This window comes from Psammomys obesus, unplaced genomic scaffold (genome assembly GCF_907164565.1).
Source record: "Psammomys obesus unplaced genomic scaffold, mPsaObe1.curated_primary_1811, whole genome shotgun sequence".
NCBI classification, from domain to species: Eukaryota; Metazoa; Chordata; class Mammalia; order Rodentia; family Muridae; genus Psammomys; species Psammomys obesus.
In genome coordinates, this window is record NW_026585644.1 from 34,036,841 (window position 1) to 34,056,417 (window position 19,577).

General features: G+C 47.5%; 1 protein-coding gene and 2 non-coding genes across 6 annotated transcripts; all 3 read left to right on the forward strand.

Moving 5' to 3' along the window:
• The first annotated feature begins 845 nt into the window (after window positions 1-845).
• Trnay-gua (transfer RNA tyrosine (anticodon GUA)) lies at window positions 846-934 on the forward strand. The gene is given in 2 exon segments: window positions 846-882; window positions 899-934. It is a non-coding gene; the product is annotated as a tRNA-Tyr (tRNA).
• A 361-nt stretch (window positions 935-1,295) lies between these two features.
• On the forward strand, window positions 1,296-1,368 carry Trnaa-agc (transfer RNA alanine (anticodon AGC)). Its single transcript has one exon. It is a non-coding gene; the product is annotated as a tRNA-Ala (tRNA).
• Window positions 1,369-1,787: 419 nt separating this feature from the next.
• On the forward strand, window positions 1,788-19,574 carry Agbl5 (AGBL carboxypeptidase 5). Of its 4 annotated transcripts, none has more exons than XM_055626590.1 (16): window positions 1,788-1,893; window positions 2,106-2,320; window positions 2,882-3,144; window positions 3,355-3,526; window positions 3,803-3,966; window positions 4,717-4,894; window positions 5,330-5,508; window positions 5,900-6,356; window positions 6,801-6,970; window positions 7,275-7,410; window positions 7,908-8,110; window positions 8,654-8,868; window positions 16,425-16,580; window positions 17,824-17,936; window positions 18,693-18,826; window positions 19,192-19,574. In XM_055626590.1, the coding sequence occupies exons 3-16, from the start codon at window positions 2,933-2,935 to the stop codon at window positions 19,358-19,360; spliced, it is 2,658 nt and encodes an 885-aa protein (XP_055482565.1). In that variant the 5' UTR covers window positions 1,788-1,893; window positions 2,106-2,320; window positions 2,882-2,932; the 3' UTR covers window positions 19,361-19,574. The 4 variants fall into 4 exon arrangements, with proteins under 4 accessions (XP_055482565.1, XP_055482582.1, XP_055482573.1 ...); XM_055626607.1 differs by lacking the exon at window positions 19,192-19,574 and adding an exon at window positions 18,226-18,272 and having other exon boundaries at window positions 18,693-18,784; XM_055626598.1 differs by lacking the exon at window positions 2,106-2,320.
• Window positions 19,575-19,577: the final 3 nt, after the last annotated feature.

Sequence of the window (19,577 nt, forward strand, 5' to 3'; positions counted from 1 at the left end):
TCTAGCTTAAGCAGATGAATCCCGGCACTGCCACATCCCGCCCGCTCTACCTTCTGCTCCTGTTCACGGAATCTCTCTCTCTCTCTCTCCCTCTTCCTCTTTCCCCTCCTCCTTCTTCTCTTTTCTTCCTTCTCCCTCTTCCCTCCCTCCCTCCTCCTTATTACATCCATTCGGCAAGTGAGAAAGGACGAACGACATTAACATTAATATAAGACTGGTGATGGGCCATAGAAACAGTACCAGGATCTAGTACTTAGCTCTCTGCGGGTTTGGCCATCAACACACACCCACTCCGCCAGACAGAGCCGGCTGCACAGAGGACCTGTGTTGAGTCCGTTCCATTGTGTAAAAAAACCCGATCGCTCTCGGTGAGCCAACAGTGGGCTGCCCCTGTGAGGAAGAGCAACAAGTACATTAGCCAGGTACCGAGCAGCCGTGGGGTCGGCCAGGAGGTCACCCCTTCACCCCAGGGAAGACACGTGCTTGCCAAAGCGGGGCCCGGTCGGACGGAAACCTTCCCAGACCAGGACGACAGGCGCTGGGCACCGCAGGCTCGCCGGTCGGGGTGCTGCACCCAGCCCGAGGGCACCCGGGAGCATCTCATCCCGGGGCCCGGGGCCCGACCGCTCACCGGCTCGATTCGCTCGGCGCGGGCCTCGGTGAACGGACCCCGGCGCCTGGGCTGGCTGGACGTCTTCCGCGCCGGCTCGCGGCGCCCCGGGCCCTGCCCGCCTCCCTGGCTCCTCTCTTCAGCCCGGGCTCCCTCGACTTGCTGATAGAAGTTAGCGGGAAAAAGATCTCAGTAAGCTTTAGAGGGAAAGCGGCAGCGGTGGCCGCCAGCGGGGCCTTCGATAGCTCAGTTGGTAGAGCGGAGGACTGTAGTTGGTCTGACTCGGCAATCCTTAGGTCGCTGGTTCGATTCCGGCTCGAAGGACTTCCTCTGCAGTTTTTATTTTTTAGCTTCCCCCTGGCTCAAATTACCCTGCCGGGAGAAACGCTTACTTAAAATATGGCCCGACCGTTTGCCGGACTAGTGCTGACCGCGGGCGGGAGACGTAGGCAGCTAAGTAGTCGGAGTACAATGCGGCTTGTTCGCGCATTAGGTGTAAAGATCAGCGACAGGTCCCTCAGGAAAAGCCCCTATTGCTTACGTGTTTGTTACTGGGCTGTGTCTCCAGGCCTTGCTGAGGGTTCCACCCTGCGGTGTAGCTCCTCTCAGCCACAGTAGAACCCTCCTGCCCTATGGACCGCCCAGAAAACCATGTAAAGACAAAGGAAGGTGAGCTACCACGGCCGGGGGATTAGCTCAAATGGTAGAGCGCTCGCTTAGCATGCGAGAGGTAGCGGGATCGATGCCCGCATCCTCCACTCCTTTTTTGCACTGCGTGTCGGCCTTCTCAGCACCGGGCGCTGTCGGTTTCTTGTTCTGGTACGGGCGCGTGGTCACACCGCAGGGCGAGGGGCGCAGGAGGCAGGGATGCGCTTCATAAGGTCTCTTGTTTTCCGCAGGTGAGCCTCTGCCTGTGCGTCCGTAGGCCCCCCTCGCTGTGTCCTTCCCGCCCGAGGCGGGCGGTTAACCGCCTACGGAGAAGACCGCCGCGGCGGCGGACGGCGCTGGCCCGCGGGAAGCCCCCAAACGGCCCCCGCACAAGTACCTGCCAACGTGCGCGGAACCCTGCGCGCCGACCAATGGCAGTGCGCTTTACTGGGCGAGTAGCCAGCTGCTGCTGCGGCCAATAGGCAAGAGACTTCTTGTTTCCTGGCAGAGCGGGGTCCCGGCACCGCGGCTCTGTGGTTTTGTGTGGGTCCTGGGTGAAGGGCCTGGGTGCCGGGGCCCGAGGGCCGCCTCGCTAGCGGGAGAGGGAGCGGGAGCAGCGGTGAGCGGGAGCAGAGGTGAGGGGCTCTGCGCGGACTGCGGCCCCGCCGGCCGGCCCCGCCCCCTTCTCCAGCCCGCTGCGCCCGAGCCCCTCTCGAATGCCACCCCGCCCCCCGGCCCGGCCGGCCGACCCCGCCTCTGGTGGACCACCTCTGCCCCTGTGGCCTCACCTCTGACCCCTAGGACCGCCCTTCCCATCCTCCTGTGTATTTGTCTCGACCCCTCCCAGGCCTCCAAACCCCACCCTGCCAGTCAGTGCGAGGGTCCTCGCGAATCGAGCAGCTGCCTGCTACTTCCCTGCGGGATTCTACTGGCCCAGCCTTCCTAAGGGTGCTTAGGACGCCCGTTACCCACACCTTCGAGGGTAGCTTTTGCACTGCCTCCAAGTGTCTACAGGGCGGGAGGATGGAAACAGAGCCTAATTGGAACTGAGGTTCAGGGCAGGTGAGCAAGTGGCTTTGACCTGGCACAGGCCACCTTTTTCTAGTTTTCATAATAGGTGTAGTAGAGGAAAGGGGTGGCAACAACAGAAACAGCTCTTCAGAGTCTCAGAGGAACAACAGCATAATTCTAATTAGTGCTTTCGAAGACAAAGGGTAGAGAAAGGAAGCTACCCTTTACCCTTAGAAACTTGGTTCTTCCTGCTCTGGGCTGCACAGTACAAAGCCAATCTAGAAAAAAATTTCAATGTCCCCTCCCTCGTAGAGTTTGCGGCAGTCATCTGACCTCTAGTCTCTGCTCTTTGGGTTGTTGAAAGGCTTGAGAATGTAGCATTCCCCAAGTCAGCTAAGGAAGCCATTGAGCATCTGATTTGGGAGCAGCTGTGTTGTAAAATGGGGTCTTCTTTATTATCACTCATAACCCTTGGGTGTTCAGGGACAATGTTCTAGTTTCTCTTGATCTTGCCCAAAGTCTACTTCCATGTTTTCTGAGAAAAAGGAGTATTTTGCTTCATAGAATAACCAAGACACTGTTTCATTTTCTTCCCCCTCCTCCCTATCCCAGCTTTCAGCTCTCAGGGCCTGTGTGGGGAGAGGATGCTTTCCCAGCCCCACCATGGAGCTGCGCTGTGGGGGATTGCTGTTCAGTTCTCGGTTTGATTCAGGGAACCTAGCCCATGTGGAAAAGGTGGAAACTGTGCCTAGTGATGGAGAAGGAGTAGGAGGGGGGACGTCAGCTCCCACTAGTAGTGTTTCTTCTCCTGACTACGAGTTCAACGTTTGGACCCGGCCAGACTGTGCTGAAACAGAGTTTGAGAATGGGAACAGGTATGAGGACTGCAAGGGAGGATGGGAATGTCTAGGTGCCCGGATGCGTACTGTAGGCAGTCCTTTGACTTTGGTTACACCAGCACAGTATCTTTCCCAACACCTCCTCCCTTTCCTCCTTGCCTTTTGTTGTTTGGACTTGATTCAGCTTTCCCCACGAATCTCTCTAACCTCCCGAATCTAACAGTTGGTCTCTCTTTTGGCTCTCAGATCATGGTTCTACTTCAGTGTCCGGGGAGGAGCTCCAGGAAAGCTTATCAAGATCAACATTATGAACATGAACAAGCAAAGCAAACTATATTCTCAGGGCATGGCCCCCTTTGTGCGGACACTGCCTTCCCGGCCGCGCTGGGAACGCATTAGAGACCGGCCCACCTTTGAGGTAAGTTCTTCATTAGGAGGAGGGGCTGGGTACAAGTAGATGAAACAAGTTCCCGAGAGCAAGTACCAGGCAGGTGGAACCCCTACATTTTAGTGTGTTCTTTCTTCCACCCCTAGCTGGGGTCCAAGATGAGCCCCTGCTTCAGCAAGCCTGAAGAAGCTGGTTATCTTAAGGAAAGTATCAGAGGGAGGGGAGTTGAGAAAGGCATGGCGTCAGTTCCTGCTGTCCTCAATTCTGATACAAATGACGTTTCCCTCTTCCTCCTCTGGTCCCTAGATGACAGAAACACAATTTGTGCTGTCCTTTGTTCACCGTTTCGTAGAGGGCCGGGGAGCCACCACCTTCTTCGCCTTCTGCTACCCTTTCTCCTACAGTGACTGCCAGGATTTGCTAAACCAGCTAGACCAGCGCTTTGCAGAGAATCACTCTGCCCATAACAGGTGCTGACCCCTTCTTTCCTCTGCTACACTGTGTTGGATCCTACAGCACCTCTGCTGCCTCTGGCATTTGTTCTAAGACCCATTGGCCAGAACGTCGTCAGTCTTTTCCCTTTGTGGAATGTAACATTTTTTAAAAGGTGTTCCTACTTAACCGTAATCATCGCGTCACCACCCACACTCCCTTCTCCACCTGCCCAGCTCACGTACCTACTCCAGTTGCCATGAGTTATCTAGAATTTAGCCAGTACTGTGGTTAATCAGCATAACTTCCTCATCTTCCTCTACTGAGAACAACTCTCTGTATATATGAATTAAGCTATCCTGATGGTCCACAAACTAGGAATGCAAACAAAAAGTCCACCCTTAAATAAAAGGGGTGGAGGCGTGACAGCCAGATGGCTGCTTGCTGCCAACCTGATGATATGAATTCATCTCCAGAACCGACATGCCAGAAGGATAGACCCAACTTCTCCGAGTTGCTGTCTGACTTCCACATGTCATGGCATGTACTCGTGTGGGTTCCAGCGCATGTATGAATGCATGCACACATGCGTGCGCACAGGCTGAAAACTTCAGTCCTGCACTCTGCATCTGGCAGTGCAGATCCACACGTATCCTTCGCCTCACCAGCTCAAAGCACTATGAGGCCCCAAAAGTTATGGGACCAGATAACATAAGCCCTGAGCTGGCAATGCTGCACGCTCTTGCTAGAACTTTAGGGACTCCTGACTAGTGATTTTATCCTTATAGTCCTGTGGATAGCATTTATTACCACCGGGAGCTTCTCTGCTATTCTCTGGATGGACTTCGGGTAGATCTACTAACAATCACTTCCTGCCATGGGCTTCGAGAAGAACGGGAGCCCCGTCTAGAGCAGCTATTTCCTGATCTTAATACTCCCCGACCATTCCATTTCACAGGCAAAAGGGTAAGTGGGGAGAAATAAAAGTGGTCCTCTTAGGTGGAAGAGATGGCGCAGTTCTAAGAGCACTTGATCCTCTTACAAATGGTCCTTGTTTGGTTCCCAGCACTCACACTTTGTGTAGTTCCCTGTAATTCATGTTCCAGGTGATAACAGCTTTTTCTAGCCTCCACAGGCATCCATACACAGGCACACTGACATACATGTAAATAAAATAGTACTCTAGCCTTATCCACCAGACACTGTGGAGAGCTTAAAGCTTCACCTTGACACATTTTGGACTCAACTTAGTCTGTAGTCCAGGATAGAGGATTACAGTCCTCTGCCTCTGGCAAACAGAAGTCTTAAGGCTCTTTCTGCTTCAACCACCCCTGCCCACATATATGTCAGAATAGAACTATAGCATCACTGACCTCATGTCTGCTTTCTTCTCCACCTCAGATATTCTTCTTAAGCAGCAGGGTACACCCTGGAGAGACTCCATCTAGCTTTGTGTTCAATGGCTTTTTGGACTTCATCCTCCGACCTGATGACCCCAGGGCGCAAACTCTACGCCGACTGTTTGTCTTTAAGTTGATTCCCATGTTAAACCCTGATGGTGTGGTCCGGGGCCACTACCGGTAAGCAGCCTTCCTGCATTTGCCCCAGTCTCTCTCATGTCCTACTTCTCTGTGAAAGTCAGCCAGCATTCTGACTCTTTTTTTTTCTAGTTCTCTTGTACCCTAACATGAGCAAGCCCCTCTAATCTTCCAGTGAGCTGAAACGGTATGGGATTGCATGTAAACGTACCCTAGGTGGGAGCAACAGCAAAGACTTACTTGAGTAGAAGGAATTTTCCTTGGACTTCTGTGGTAGGGTGACAGTAAATCAAGGAAGGGCCATGTCCTCCTTTCTTTCCCAGCATAATATAAGCCTTTCACTTTACAAGTCTTCCAGTCCCCTTTTCACCTACTCCGGCGTCTCCTTTGCTGCCCAGACCTCTAGACCCTGTTCAGTCCTGTCTTCCTACAGCACAGACTCACGTGGAGTGAATCTGAACCGTCAGTACTTGAAGCCTGATGCTCTCCTGCACCCAGCCATCTATGGTGCGAAAGCCGTGCTTCTCTACCATCATGTGCACTCCCGGCTAAACGCCAGGAATCCCTCTAACCAGCAGCCCAGTCTTCATCTCCTTCCTGAAACTCCTCTTTCTGACCTCGAGAAAGCCAATAATCTCCACAATGAAGCTCACCTTGGGCAGTCACCTGATGAGGAAAACTCTGAGACCTGGACTGAGACGGAACCAGCAGATGAGAAGACTGACCCTGTGTGGATTGTACCACAACAGTCTCCTGAACCTGAGGAGCCAGCCCCTGACACCATTCCCCCAAAAGAGAGCGGTGTTGCTTACTATGTTGATTTGCATGGACATGCCTCCAAAAGGGGCTGCTTCATGTATGGAAACAGCTTTAGTGATGAGAGCACCCAGGTAGGACTTGGGATACTGTGTGGCAGTAAGTGTTGCAGGTTGGGAGATAAGGGTTATTTACAAACAGGGTGGGAGGGTAGCCTTCTGGAGGAGCAGGAAGCCTGGGCACACTACCTCTGTACAAGCGTCAAAGGACACAGAGAGAGGGCAGAGAGATGCGCAGGGGCATCGTAGCCATTTTACCATGACCTCTGAGTGAAAAGCAAGCTGCCAGCCTCCCAGTCTTCCACAGAGCTTTGAGAACCAGAGCAGAAGGGAAATTTGGAGGGGAAATCTAAGAGCTTAAAAGAACTAATGCTCAACAGTGAGACTTGAAGAAACATTGATTACTGCTGATGGTTGTAATGGTATATGCTTCAGAGTCACATGGCTATCTGCCTGATTTTCTTTGCCTTTGTCCTTTCTTTCTGTCATCTTCTGAGTTTCCTTTTCCTCCCCGAACAGGTGGAAAACATGCTATATCCAAAGCTCATCTCCTTGAATTCAGCCCACTTTGACTTCCAGGGCTGCAATTTCTCAGAGAAGAACATGTATGCCCGAGACCGTAGAGATGGCCAGTCCAAAGAGGGAAGCGGCCGTGTTGCCATCTACAAAGCCTCAGGGATAATCCACAGGTTGGAGGAAACTGGCATAGTTGAGAAAATAACTTCTTTAAGGAAAAAGATAATTATTCCAGGGTGTTTGAGGGGCTGGAACCACCTGAGTCTTCTCAAAAGAGAGCTTCAGTTAGCAAGGTTGGCATTAATCTGGGAGTCTTACTTCTGGAGGACTTCTGGGCCCATGGTCAGTTGTTACTGGGAAATTACTAGCATTTTCTCTTGGCCTTGTTTCAGTGATTACGTTCTTAAACCATCTACAGTGTCCGTCAGTGTTCTGTCCTGTTCAGACAACACACTGATATAGGTCTCTGTGTCTTAGCTACACACTTGAATGCAACTACAACACTGGACGCTCAGTAAACAGCATCCCTGCCGCCTGTCATGACAATGGGCGAGCCAGCCCTCCTCCCCCACCAGCTTTCCCCTCCAGATACACTGTGGAACTATTTGAGCAGGTATGAATCCATAGAGTAAGTGGGAAAGGGGGAGCCCCAAAATCTGGGAAGAGTTGATGCCCAACCCTAAGGTCCACTTCAGGGTTGTACTCATTTTCTTCAGCTAATTTTCACAGCAATAGGCAAGAACACAGACATGATTTCTGACCACCACTACAGACATTACCCTGGTACATCTAAGTAAATCACCTGGTCTGAGCTGATCTCCTTCATAGGTTTATTCAAAAGCACCATTATCTCGATGTGTACAATAGAAGCAGAACTGCAGGTTGTAAACAATACAGACTCTTCCGAGAAAGTCACTCATGGTGTCAGCCAGGAGTATAGCAGCCCCTGCCCAGAATAGCAAGCTGTAAATATGTTTGAGATAAAAAACCTGGGCACAAAATCTAGGGTACCCCCTGTAAGTTTAGCCTCTTTTCTATTGTTGTGTGTACCACACCCCCAAACAGCAGATTGGAGGACAAAGATACTGAACCCATCTGAATTCCCCACAGGTGGGCCGAGCTATGGCCATCGCAGCTCTGGATATGGCAGAATGTAACCCATGGCCCCGAATTGTGCTGTCAGAACACAGCAGCCTCACTAACCTTCGGGCATGGATGCTGAAGTATGTACGCAACAACAGAGGTGTGACCAGTAATGTGAATGTGGGCGTGAACAAGAAGAGAGGCTCTCGAACTCCTCCCAAAAGTAACAAGTAAGAGCAACAGGGAAGAGAGTGCAGGGAGGCAGGCAGGCTCTAGGGGCAGGGGTTCCAGGGAAATGCCACCCAGTGAGTGCTTTTGGTTAAGTGAAAACTGCTAAGATTACCTCAGTTTTTGAGAATGGAATCCTCTTTCTTTCCACCTAGTGGTGCTACATCTAAGAGAGCTGAAAATCAGGCCAAGGGACTCCTAGATCTAGAGCAGTGCACAAACCCACTGTCTTTGTGGTGAGGGTGTGGCAGGTCTGACTCCAAAAGTTCGGAATGACTAAGTGCAGAGGGTTCTAGAGCCAGCACCAACAAAATAAGGGAGAAATTCTTTGTGAAGTTTAGCTACTGAGGATGATCTTCCAAGATTAACTGGTATGCCCCAACTTAGATCCTCATTCATGGCTATGCATTCCCTCTTTTCGTCCTAGGAATGGGTTCCTATGCCCTTTTATACCTCAGAAGGGGATTTTAGTTGTCATATTCTGAAGAAAACCCTAGGATACTTCTTCCCAGGCCCAGGGTTAACTGGCATCTGCTTCTTTGCAGTGGATTGCCCACTTCCTGCTCTGAAAATGCCTTGAGCCGGAATCGAAGTTTTAGCACTGGCACGAGTGGTGGTGGTAGTGGCAGCAGCCAACAAAATTCTCCACAGATGAAGAACTCTCCCAGCTTTCCTTTCCATGGCAGTCGGCCTGCAGGGCTGCCAGGCCTGAGCCCCAGCACCCAAAAGGCCAGCCATCGGGTGCTGGGCCCTGTCAGAGGTAAGCCAGTCTGGGAGCCCCTGCAGCAGGCGTTTGGTTGTTTGGGGTATTGCTGGGGGAAAAGAGCTTGAAGACATGCAAGGGGTGAGTCAATAAAACTAGCCTGTAGCAGAAGACTCTGCAGCCTCTCCTGCGACCTTGTTGTTCCCTGCGGCATGACTTCAGAGCAATACTGTGTATGGCCGACCCTAGGAAGAAGTCTGGGGGATTGTAGTTTGAGCACATGCTAGGAGCCAGGAACATTTCCAAGGACAAAACACTAGCTAAAGCAGTGCCAAACACGGACATGGAACTTCCACATCAAGGACAATATCACAGTGTCTTCTTGTTGGCAGTAGGAGGAAATGTCTTTAGAATTTAAACTGTAGCACTATAGAATGAAGAACACTATTCACCGCCTCTGTGGGCTGAAACTTCCTGGCTTCACGATAGCAGTATCAAGATTCCAGTTCCTCCAAAGAAAAACAGAACTGAACCAGCTCCTATTCTAGGTTTGTAAACCAACAGCCTACCCATTCCAGCAGTGCCCAATTGCTCAACTAGGCATTAGTAAGTACCCTCAGGTCTGATGTGATAAGAGATTCTGGATCAGAAGTTTATGACCAAAACACGGGCTTGTAAGCAGTGGGGTGGGGGCAGGGAGGAGAAAACTGGCAGAAGCTGGACTGTGGTGGGGTATTGTTCTGGACATACATACCACAGATCAGTACTGTGGATGTCTTCAATGTGTTGTCAAAAATGGAGACTTGTAAGGTGGAGCTTTGTAAGCTTACAAGCTTTATTGGGCCTCCAGCTGTCTCCAGTTTTTGAGCATTTTCTGCTTTTCATTTTGCAACCTGGTTTTTGGAATGGCCCTGATGTGCACTGGGTCAGTGTCTGTGAATCTGTTAGTTAGAGAAGCTGCAGCAGAAGTCCAGCTTCAACGAATTGGGCTGTTGCTGTTTCTGATATGAAAACTGGTTTTGTTCATATTCCAAACCCACTTTGAGATTCTGTCTAAATTTGGGAATAAATACTTAAATGCACTGTGCTTTAAAGTATTAAATTAGTAACAATAATGCTTCCTATTTAGGTAGCTTTAATAATGAATAAGATAGCTTCACTTATCTGACCAGGTCCTGTGGGATAGACGGTATTCCCATCTTTCTGATGAGAAAACTTAGGAGACTGTTTTAGGAATGGCTCATCCAGCTGGGTGTGGTGGCATGTGCCTACCTTGGTAGGCCAAAGCAGAATAACAGGATGAAGGCCAATCTAGCCTTCCTCTCACGGTGGGTGAAGATAGTGAAGAGTGGTTTATTCCACAAGCGCAAGTTAGCCCAGCTTGTGTTTCAGGCCCCAGTATAGATTGGCTAAATCTGGATGGAATTTTTCTTTTTGTTTATTTTGTTTTTCTTTTGTCAGCCTTTCCTAGGTCATAGCTCATAATGTCTTCATCAGCATTGTAAATTCTCTGTCCTTGCCCACAAAGAGCTTTCTCTAGATCTTTCCTAAAGGATTCAAGGCAGATTTTTGTTTTTGAGCCAAGGTCTTGTTCTATAGCGTAGATTGGCTTTGAGCTTAGGATCGATCCTCTTGCTTCAACTTCCCAAGTGCTACCATTCCCAGCTGTAGGCAGTTTTTAGTCAGTATTTAATTGACAGTCTCCATTCCCACTTTTTGATAAAGAATTTTGCATTGAAATCCTTGAGGGGGGGGCTATGTATTTTTTATCTGTTACTTCCTCAGAGAACTAATGGATAATATGCACCAGAGTACTAAGTAATTCTTGGTTGACTGACTTGAAGCTTAACAGAGGAAACAAGATAATAAATACAACATAAAAAGTACGCGCACATTACAAACATCCAAGGCATTTGGGGAGCTACTGTGGTAGGTCATGAATAATTAAACAAAGCATGCTCAGTTGAGAAATCGCTCTGAAGAACAAATAGTATGTGGCTTGATAAAAATGTTTCAGAAATGAGAAATGACAGCCATGATGAGAAACACAGTTGTTGGGTGGACAACAGAACAAGGATGCTGAGGTGAACGAGGCGTATGGCAGCAACTGTATGTTTCTAAAAAGGGGGGAGAAAAGACTGCACCATACATCCGGACAGGAATGTATGAGAGGCTTGCAGTCATTTACAGATGCACTAACCAGAACTTGTACCAAGGTCTGCAGAGGAAAGAAGTCTTAAGTATTGGAACAGAAGCATCAGGATCCAATAATGGTAAAAGGCAGATGAACTAAGACTTCAAATCTGTGTACTGGAAGAAAGTTGCGGTGACATTAAGACACAGTTGGGGGGGAAAAGTGAAAAGCTATTTCAAACATGCCTAGACTCCTTGGGTTACCTATGAAGATGCTTTGTAGGTAGAACCATAGAAAGGGCAAGTGGAAGGGTTGGAGATCTAAGTCCCAATATAGAAGTGCCAGTAAAACCAAGTGAGAAGGCACTGTTCCCTCAGGGGAATGAGCTTGGGACAGAAAAACAGCTGGCTAGAGAACAGATATATACATTCTTAGACAAAGCAGAAAACTATGGCTTTAGAGTCAAGGGCCAAGATGAAAGGTTTATTAAAATAGACACTGTAAAGAGTTAAAAAGTGAGGTCCTAGGAATCTTAACAGTGTTCCCCTGGGCATTTACTGGCATGGTACTTTTAAGATCTCCAGGAAGGAAGACTGGTTCTGATTTAGATAGAGCTGCAATGGAGACTAACATCTAGACAGGACATCTTGAGTCAAATCTGGAGAAAACTTGTTTGTCCAGTGTGATCTGTCTTCCCATGTGCTTTGTGACATTTGTTGCCACACGTCTGACTCTTTGGCCTCTACCATAGCAAGAGAAATGGTTTATTTACATTTATTGTGAGTGCACTTATGTCTATGGGGACGGACACATGCCTTGGCACCTATGTGGAGGTCAGAGAGCAAATGATGGGAGTTATTTTTCTTCTTCCATGTGGGTCGTAGAAATTGAACTCAGCTTTTCAGGCATGGTTTATATTCACTCAGCTATCCTGGCTGGCCTGTTGTTTTCAAAGCTGGGAAAAAACAAACAAAAAACACCCACATGATCTCAGGTCTCAGAAATTTTATCTGTAAATGAGCTATACTTTCCAGCGCCCAAATTTGGATTGTGGTGATAATTTTGTTATTTTTGACTTGTGAATTTATTTATAAAATTTTGATGTCAGGTGTGGTGGTGCATACCTGTAATTCCAACACTTGGGAGATGAAGACAAGGTCACCCCTTAGCTACATACTGAGTTTGAGACCAGCTTGGACTACATAAGACCTATCTGCCCACCCACTCCCCTTAAAAATTTCAATTACTGCATATTAACTGTACATTTTATTGGTCTTGTTGGCTAGAACAAACATGAGATTGGAGGTTCCAGGGAGTTTTCTGAGAAAGGATCTGGACAGCTTAGCCAACAGGGTAAGACAGAGAGGTAACTGATCTGAAAGGTTCCATCTAGAGCTGGGACATGGTGCTGTAGAAGGCCAATGAATCACCAACGTTAGACAAACAGGAAAGCTGCTAGCACAGGAGGCCAAAAAATTCTGAGTAAGTCCTAATTCCCAGTACCTGACCTTAGGGCCAGAGCCTACCTGACTCTTCCCAGCTGCAAAATATGCTCTACCTACCTTCCCAGATCTGTAGCACAGTTCCAGCCTACTGTCTCAGAAACACCAGTAGAGTTACTGTGGCTACAGGGGAAGAAGAGGTCACTGGAAAACAGTACAGAAGTGAGAAGTCAGAGGCATGCAAGGCACTGCAAAGGCAGAGATGAAAAGCTAAAGAGAGACAGGTGCCTAGGCAGTCTCTCCTGTGTATCATGCTTAGGTAGTTGAGGCCCAGCACACACAACTTCATGATCATGCAGTAGCCTCCTTCAGTTTTGCATTCCAGGATCTCACTTGCATGATTCCAGTCTTGACCCTTCAGTCTGTCCAGCCAGACACTGGCGTGAAAGATGAGGCACTGAAGTATAAAGGTGGGAGCCTCTGTCAGCCTGTCACCAGCACCTCTCTCATCTGACTCCCAGCTCTCACACTTGAACCGTCTATCACTACAAGTCTTTTCTGGCCTTGTCAATGCCTTGGGTCAGTCAACAGGCAACTTCTGGTAGAGTAGCTAATATCCAGCTATCAGCGGCAGTTCCTCTGGAGTGAATCAATAGAACTTGCTATCTTTATCACCATCGCCACTTTTATTCTTTCAACTAGTATCAGGAAATTCCCCCCAATACTTTAGTGTTCAGCAAAAACTTACTATGTGTTGAATGAAAAGTTTGGTTCAGAGTCAAATTAATGCTTATCTATCTTTCTAATTCTCATAGGGTTATAAGAACCAGCTGTGTGAGCATTCCAAGGATTCAATAAGATCTAGGGCTCTACATGGAGAGATGTCCCAAAGATGTTTGGAGAAATGTAGAGTCTAGGTATAAAGCAATAGACTAATACTTCTAACTTTGAGGCCTTAAATTCCAAGGCCTTACAACATGCACCCTAACACATTCCAGGTGAGGGCAGCCAGCTCAACTTACCAGACCATGGCTCCAGCCCTATCCTACCAGTCCCAGCTTGTTACTGTAAAATGCCATTTTACCAGTTTTGGAAGCAGAACCGATTATATTACCCTGCACTCAACATTAAGCTGTTGTCTGTAACTCAAAACTAAATACAGAATTGGGGCTCCTTTTATCCTCTCAACAGGAATTGAGTAAGGCCTGGATTAACAGGAGTCAAAAGTCAAAACACAAAAGTGAGCCAGAATTGTGTTTTTACTGACAGGAAGGCCTGGACAGGTCTTAGTAATTGAATTATACCATCTTTAATACCTTATATATTTCATACCAATTTGATTAGGGATTAAGATTCCTGAGCTTTAGCCTTGCTATCTTTCTCAGGATCTACTCCTATATTTGTATTGACTTTTTTTTCCTCTTTATCTCTTACCTGGTTTTCGTCATTATTTTCTAGAGTGACAGTCAGCTCTCCATTTATTACTAGAACCTACATACACCCCAAAGGCTTTAATCACTTTTTTTTTTAACGTGACAGAATCTCATAGAGCCCGAGTTGGGCTCAAACTTACTTTGTAGACAACTGGCCTTGAATTCCTTCTTCCTGCCTCCACCTCCAGAGTGCTGGGATTACAACGCATGCATTACCATACTCCAGTCACTTTGCTTGTTCATTACTTCCTTCCTTAGGGTAAGGTGAAAGTTCAGCGTATCACTATTTCAGCTTGTCTGTGTACAGACTCTGATCATCTGTAAACCCTATTACTTCTGCCTTCTGTGCTGAAGAACATGCTTTAATTTTTTTGACAGGGACTCACTCTATAACCCTGGCTAGTCTAGAATTTGCTGTATAGATTAGACTGGCGTGAACTAGTGTAACATAGAAATATGCCCACCTCTGGGATTAACAGTGCACATTCAGCCCTAAGGGACATGATTTTTAAATCCATATTTTAGTCAGAATCACCAGGTCTATACACTTGAGTCTCTCTATCACCGATTCACTGATGGTGTCAAATGTTTCAGGTTGATGTGGCCACAAGTTTCACTGACTTCTGTTATCCTATCAGCTAACTCTCATTAGCCCCATAAGGACTGGTTGTTTTGTACTCTTGTGCTAGCCACCTCAGACTCTAATTGGTACCCAGTGCAGTGTGACATAGCCAGAAGGATTTCCACCTAGGATCATCCATTCATTGTAAGAGTCACTACAGGTAACTTGAACTTATAGATTTCAGAAATATTCTTTGAAATAGGGCCTTATTATGAAGCACAGACTGGCCTAGAACTTGTGATCCCCCTGGTACAAATTCTGCATGCTGGGATTACAGGCATGTGCCTGGCACTGCCTGCTAAAACCAAGTATAGACAGGATAAAGTTACTGTCACTGACTTCCAAAGTTAGAGGCTTTTCACAGCACGTAATTTGCATTAGAGGACGTCTAGAATACTGGCACGACCATTTTATTTGGTTCAATGATGATTCAAGAGCATCTGGCACCTGCTAAAAGCTGCTGAACATGCAAGTCCCCTAACCCATCCATCTACCATCTATCTGGGATCCCAGCCTTCAGAACTTGCTATAGTCAAGTTCCAGCCAAAGCAGTACATCAGATTACTACCCCTAAAGATTAAGTATGCCCTTAAACTTTAAGAGGTAACTGATCTATAAACAACTACTAGCCGTGTTAAAAAAAAAAAAGTCAGTGGTGCTCTGAAAACCAGTTCTGCCTGTAAATGGCCAAGGTGACATTTACAGGGAGCTGACATTTAAGATGAACATGGAGGATAATCAAAGTACTCCCTAAAAAGAGAAAAAAATTTCAAAGGAACCACATAGCTCATAGCAGTATCAGCTTGATAGCCAGCATCCTAATGATAAGGTAGCCTGGAAACACAGCAGACAGGACTCTGAATGTACGATGTGGAAGGTTGAGCAGACGTTTATCTTTTAAAAACCTTCACAAGCTAGCCACTTGTAGTGGTGCGCGCATACAGTCCAGGTACTTTGCAGGGCGTGGCGGAAAGACTAAGAGTTCAGCTCTAGCCTAGCTTATGTAGTGAGGAAAGTCTAGACTACATAGTGAGGATCTTTCTGCAAATAAGTTCTGTTTCTCCCTTTCCCAAGCCACAGTTATTTTGAAAAACCAGGCCTTTATTTTAGGATAACTTGGTGGCGCCTATGTAAAGGGTGAGTGACTAAAAAAAAAAAAAAATGGGGGCTGGAGAGATGGCTCAGGAGTTAAGAGTGCTGGCTGCTCTTCCAGAGGTCCTGAGTTTGATTCCCAGCAACCACATGGTGGCTCACAACCATCTATACTAGATCTGATGTCCCCTTGTGGCATGCAGGTGTACATGCAGATAGAGCACTCATATATGTAAAATTAAAAAAAAAAAAATCAAGCTAAGAGAAAAAGGAAAAAGAGTGAAAAGACCTATATCTAGACACTAGTGATGGCATGAGAGTAGGATTCCATTGCACACCTACAACCATTAGATTTGACCAAATGCAATAGAGAAAGAGAAAAATTAAAGTTTTCTAACAGATAGGGAAAAGGAAAGGACTGGAGAGAGAACAATGAGATTTGGCTTGATAATCAGGGACTTAGCAGGTAGAAATGTCTGACAGAATACATTTTGGGATAAAAGGGCCTGAGAGAGAGATTTAAGAGAAGGCCAAGGCTAAATGGCTGGGAATACTGGTCCTTAGGTGGCAGGAAGATCAGTGACAAGAGCAGTAGCTGGCGCTAAGAGAAAAGCCCAGCAAAGCCGTGTTTAAGAAGCCAAGTTCAGTAACTTTTTACCAAAATAAACTGGCAGGATAAGAGCTGGCTAAGATCTGGATGACTAGAATAGATATTAGATATCCTTCCACTTGGTTCTCAGTTGTTTCAGAACAGAGTAGGTAGCTGGTTTGTTGACAAACTTGAAAGCAGGCATCTTTTGCCCATGCCTCACCAAGGGAAGATCAGTTAAGGCTATCTTACAGTGTCTCATTTATTTGATCTTTTACCTACTTGTGTCCTTTCCACCCAGAGTCGCGGTGCACAGAAAGAAGACGGAAGCAGCAGCCACTGAACCATCGCCCTAACACAAGCAGCCTGACCCCATCCCCAACTCTTGCTAGTTCTGCCCCAGCCTCCTCACGAAACCTAGGCTCCTGCCTCCTGCCTAATTCACTCAGCTTATCAGGTCTGTACGCACTGCCCCTGAAATCTGAATTGCCCGGTTTCTTCCCTCCCTACTACCCCGGGCCTAGACAAGCTATCAACTAAGCCTAAAGAAGAAACCCCTTCAGCCAACCTGGACTTCTTTCTTGACCCGATATACATACACAGACCAGGTGCAAGCTATTCTCCTAGTACCTCATACTCCTAACACGTGTGCCTTAGTACAGAAGGCTGGAATCCAGTGAAATAAGTCTGTAAAGTGACAGCTAACATTTATTGAACATTGTTCACTCTGTGCAGGACCTGCTGTATACTATCTGGTCCCCACTTTTATAGTTCAAGACCTGAGGATTTTTCTACCTGCAAAGTGCTGCTTACCCAAGTTCCCAAACTTTTCAGTTAACATTATTGTAAATGGCATCCTATATGCTACACTAAACTTCAAGTCATCTACTCTTATGTTACAGACCCAGTGTTTTGGTTTTTTGTTTTGTTTTGATTTTTGGAAGACAGGGTCTCTTTTGTAGTCCTTGCTGTCCTGAACTCTTTGTAGACTAGGCTGACTTCTAACCCACTGAGCACCATTCCTGGCAGGATTGTTTTCTATGACTGAGTGCAACATATACTATACCAACCTATCCATTTTTAATCAGTTGTACAGAATGGGCTTTTTCTTTTCTCCTTTTGAGCTAAGGTCTGTGTAGCTCTGGCTATCCTGGAACTCATTATGTAGACCAGTTGGCCTTGAAGTTGAAGAGATCTGCCTGCTTCTGCCTCTAGAATGCTGGAATCAAAGGCATGGCCACTGGGCCCAACTGACTTTATTTCTAAATACCTAAACATGACGGTGTGAGCTCTAAGGTTTATAAATTGAATTATTAAACTTTAGGGTTCTATTTGCACCAAAAGTTGCAGCTTCAATTCTTGGTTCAGATTAGAACCCTTCAGAAGCAATTTTGCCACCCAAGGAACATTTGGTTATTACAATGGAAAAGGACCTAGGGAGGAAACAGCACACAGTAGTTTGAGATAGGGATGCTGCTAAAATCTTACCATGCACAAACCACTCCAACAATAAATGCCTATACCGGCAGGATAAAAGGTTGCCCTTATAGTTCAGCAGTTAAACACTGAGCACTGGTTTAGCATGAAATCTTAGGTTTAATCTCCAGTACCATAAAGAAGACAAGGTCAAGAAACTGACTTAAATGAAGTTACCTTCTCTTCTAGCCCTACCTTGATGATAAGTTTCCTCTGTTCTCTAGGGAACAGCTGCTCATTCTCATCTTCAGGGGACAAGCCGGAGGCTGTCATGGTGATTGGGAAAAGTCTGCTAGGGGCTGGTGCTCGGATCCCCTGCATTAGGACTCGTTTGCAGGTAAAATTTTGGGCGTCCTTCCATGTCCTTAGCATTAGCAGAACCCAGCAAGACACTATTCTGAGCACTGAGGGGTGGACAGGGGGAAGATTTTTAGTCCTACTGTATAGCCTTTTATCACCAGCCTGTCAGAGCTGCTGTGGTACGTGTGTGTTAATCTACCCAGTCCAATTGGCCAGGTATCCTGCTTGCTTTCAAACTCCATTGTCCCTGCCAGATGCACCCCAACCACAGCCTGCTAGCTTTGGCTTTCCTACCCGTCCTTAGCTTCTCCTCTCTTTCTGACCAGACCTGCCAGAGGAGAGTTTCCGCCAAGAGGGGTCCCGGATTCCCCAGGTAACACATCTGGTTACTGCTTCTAGTAACAACCTTACCATCACCTTCAACTCAGACAAGCTCCCCTTCCTAGTTTGACCACAGTTGGGTAGAGGCAGAAGCTGACTGGACGGGTGAAGCTTAAGCTGCTCTGGCAGGGGTGGAGACTGAGAAAGCTGAGGGATCTCTGCCAGTCCCTACCATCCTTTTCCATTGTGCTTTTCTACTTGGCCACCCTTAGCCACGGTCTACCTGAGGAAGCTACCCTTAGATGAGTGATGTGGGAGTTCTACAGCTGCCATCCTGTCCTATCCTCTCAGTTAGGTAGTGCCCAGGAACCCAGGGCTCTAGCACCTGTCGACTGCTTATGCAAGGAAACTCTAAAAGCAGAAAAGCCTTGTGGAAGAACCCAACTTCTTAAGCCTACCCCTATCCACACAGGCTAGGCCCAGGTTGGGCCGGAGCTCACCGCCGACTCGCAGAGGGATGAGAGGCTCTTCAAGCCCCGCATCCCCTATCCCCCAGACCAGAGGGAGCAGTGAGCTGGAGCCGGGACCCCGCTCTGCTGTACCAGGGTGAGCACCAGAGTCCAGTCCTTCATTCTACCCCTCATGTCTACTATTTCTTCACCCCCATTTCTACCACTCAGGATAATTTTTCTTGCTTTCTCATTGATCCCAAAGACTAAATGCACTTTGATTAAGAATCTAGTCCCTGATTTTTATTCTATGACCTCAGTCTTCACTTCAAAGGTACCTTCTAGTTAGGCTCTTAAGGCACTAGCTAGCTGGTTCTAATGTCCGACTTCTGTGCAGTAAGTAATAAATCTGCTTGTCCCTACCCATCTTCACATTTCCCTTTTCATCTTCCAGCCCCTGGCTAACAGACCAGAAAAGGGTTGTTTCCACAACCCTGATTTCCTCTCTCTTCTCTGTTGCAGGCTGCCTCAGGCTGGCCCCCCACGGCCCCGCTCTGCCCCTGCCTTTTCTATTTCCTGTACTCTGTCTGACTCCCCATCCTGGATTTGTTACAGCAGGGGGCCCCTGAACCAATGTGAGGTTTGTTTTGTCCCTAAATCTCCACCACTCACTCCTTCTCCCAGGGTCTGATAATGCCTTTACCTTCGTGCCCACGATACAGCTCTAAGGTGAAGGGAACACAGTGAATGATATGTTAGTCCTGTCTTCTAGCTGCTGCTACCATGTGACCACCATAGCTGCTTGGAATATCGGCCACAGTGTCTGAGGCCTTGCAGAACATCACCCTGAGACAGAACAAAACAGGAACCCGCCACCCCATTCCCTCCCTTCACAGCACAAGATTTTG

What these genes read in the sequence shown, in the direction of transcription:
- Agbl5 (XM_055626590.1), top strand. Translation starts at nt 2,933, where the DNA reads ATGGAGCTGCGCTGTGGGGGATTGCTGTTCAGTTCTCGGTTTGATTCA. An exon ending in AATCACTCTGCCCATAACAG is followed by an intron (nt 3,967 to 4,716) that starts GTGCTGACCCCT and finishes TTATCCTTATAG; the next exon opens with TCCTGTGGATAGCATTTATT. An exon ending in GTGGTCCGGGGCCACTACCG is followed by an intron (nt 5,509 to 5,899) that starts GTAAGCAGCCTT and finishes GTCTTCCTACAG; the next exon opens with CACAGACTCACGTGGAGTGA.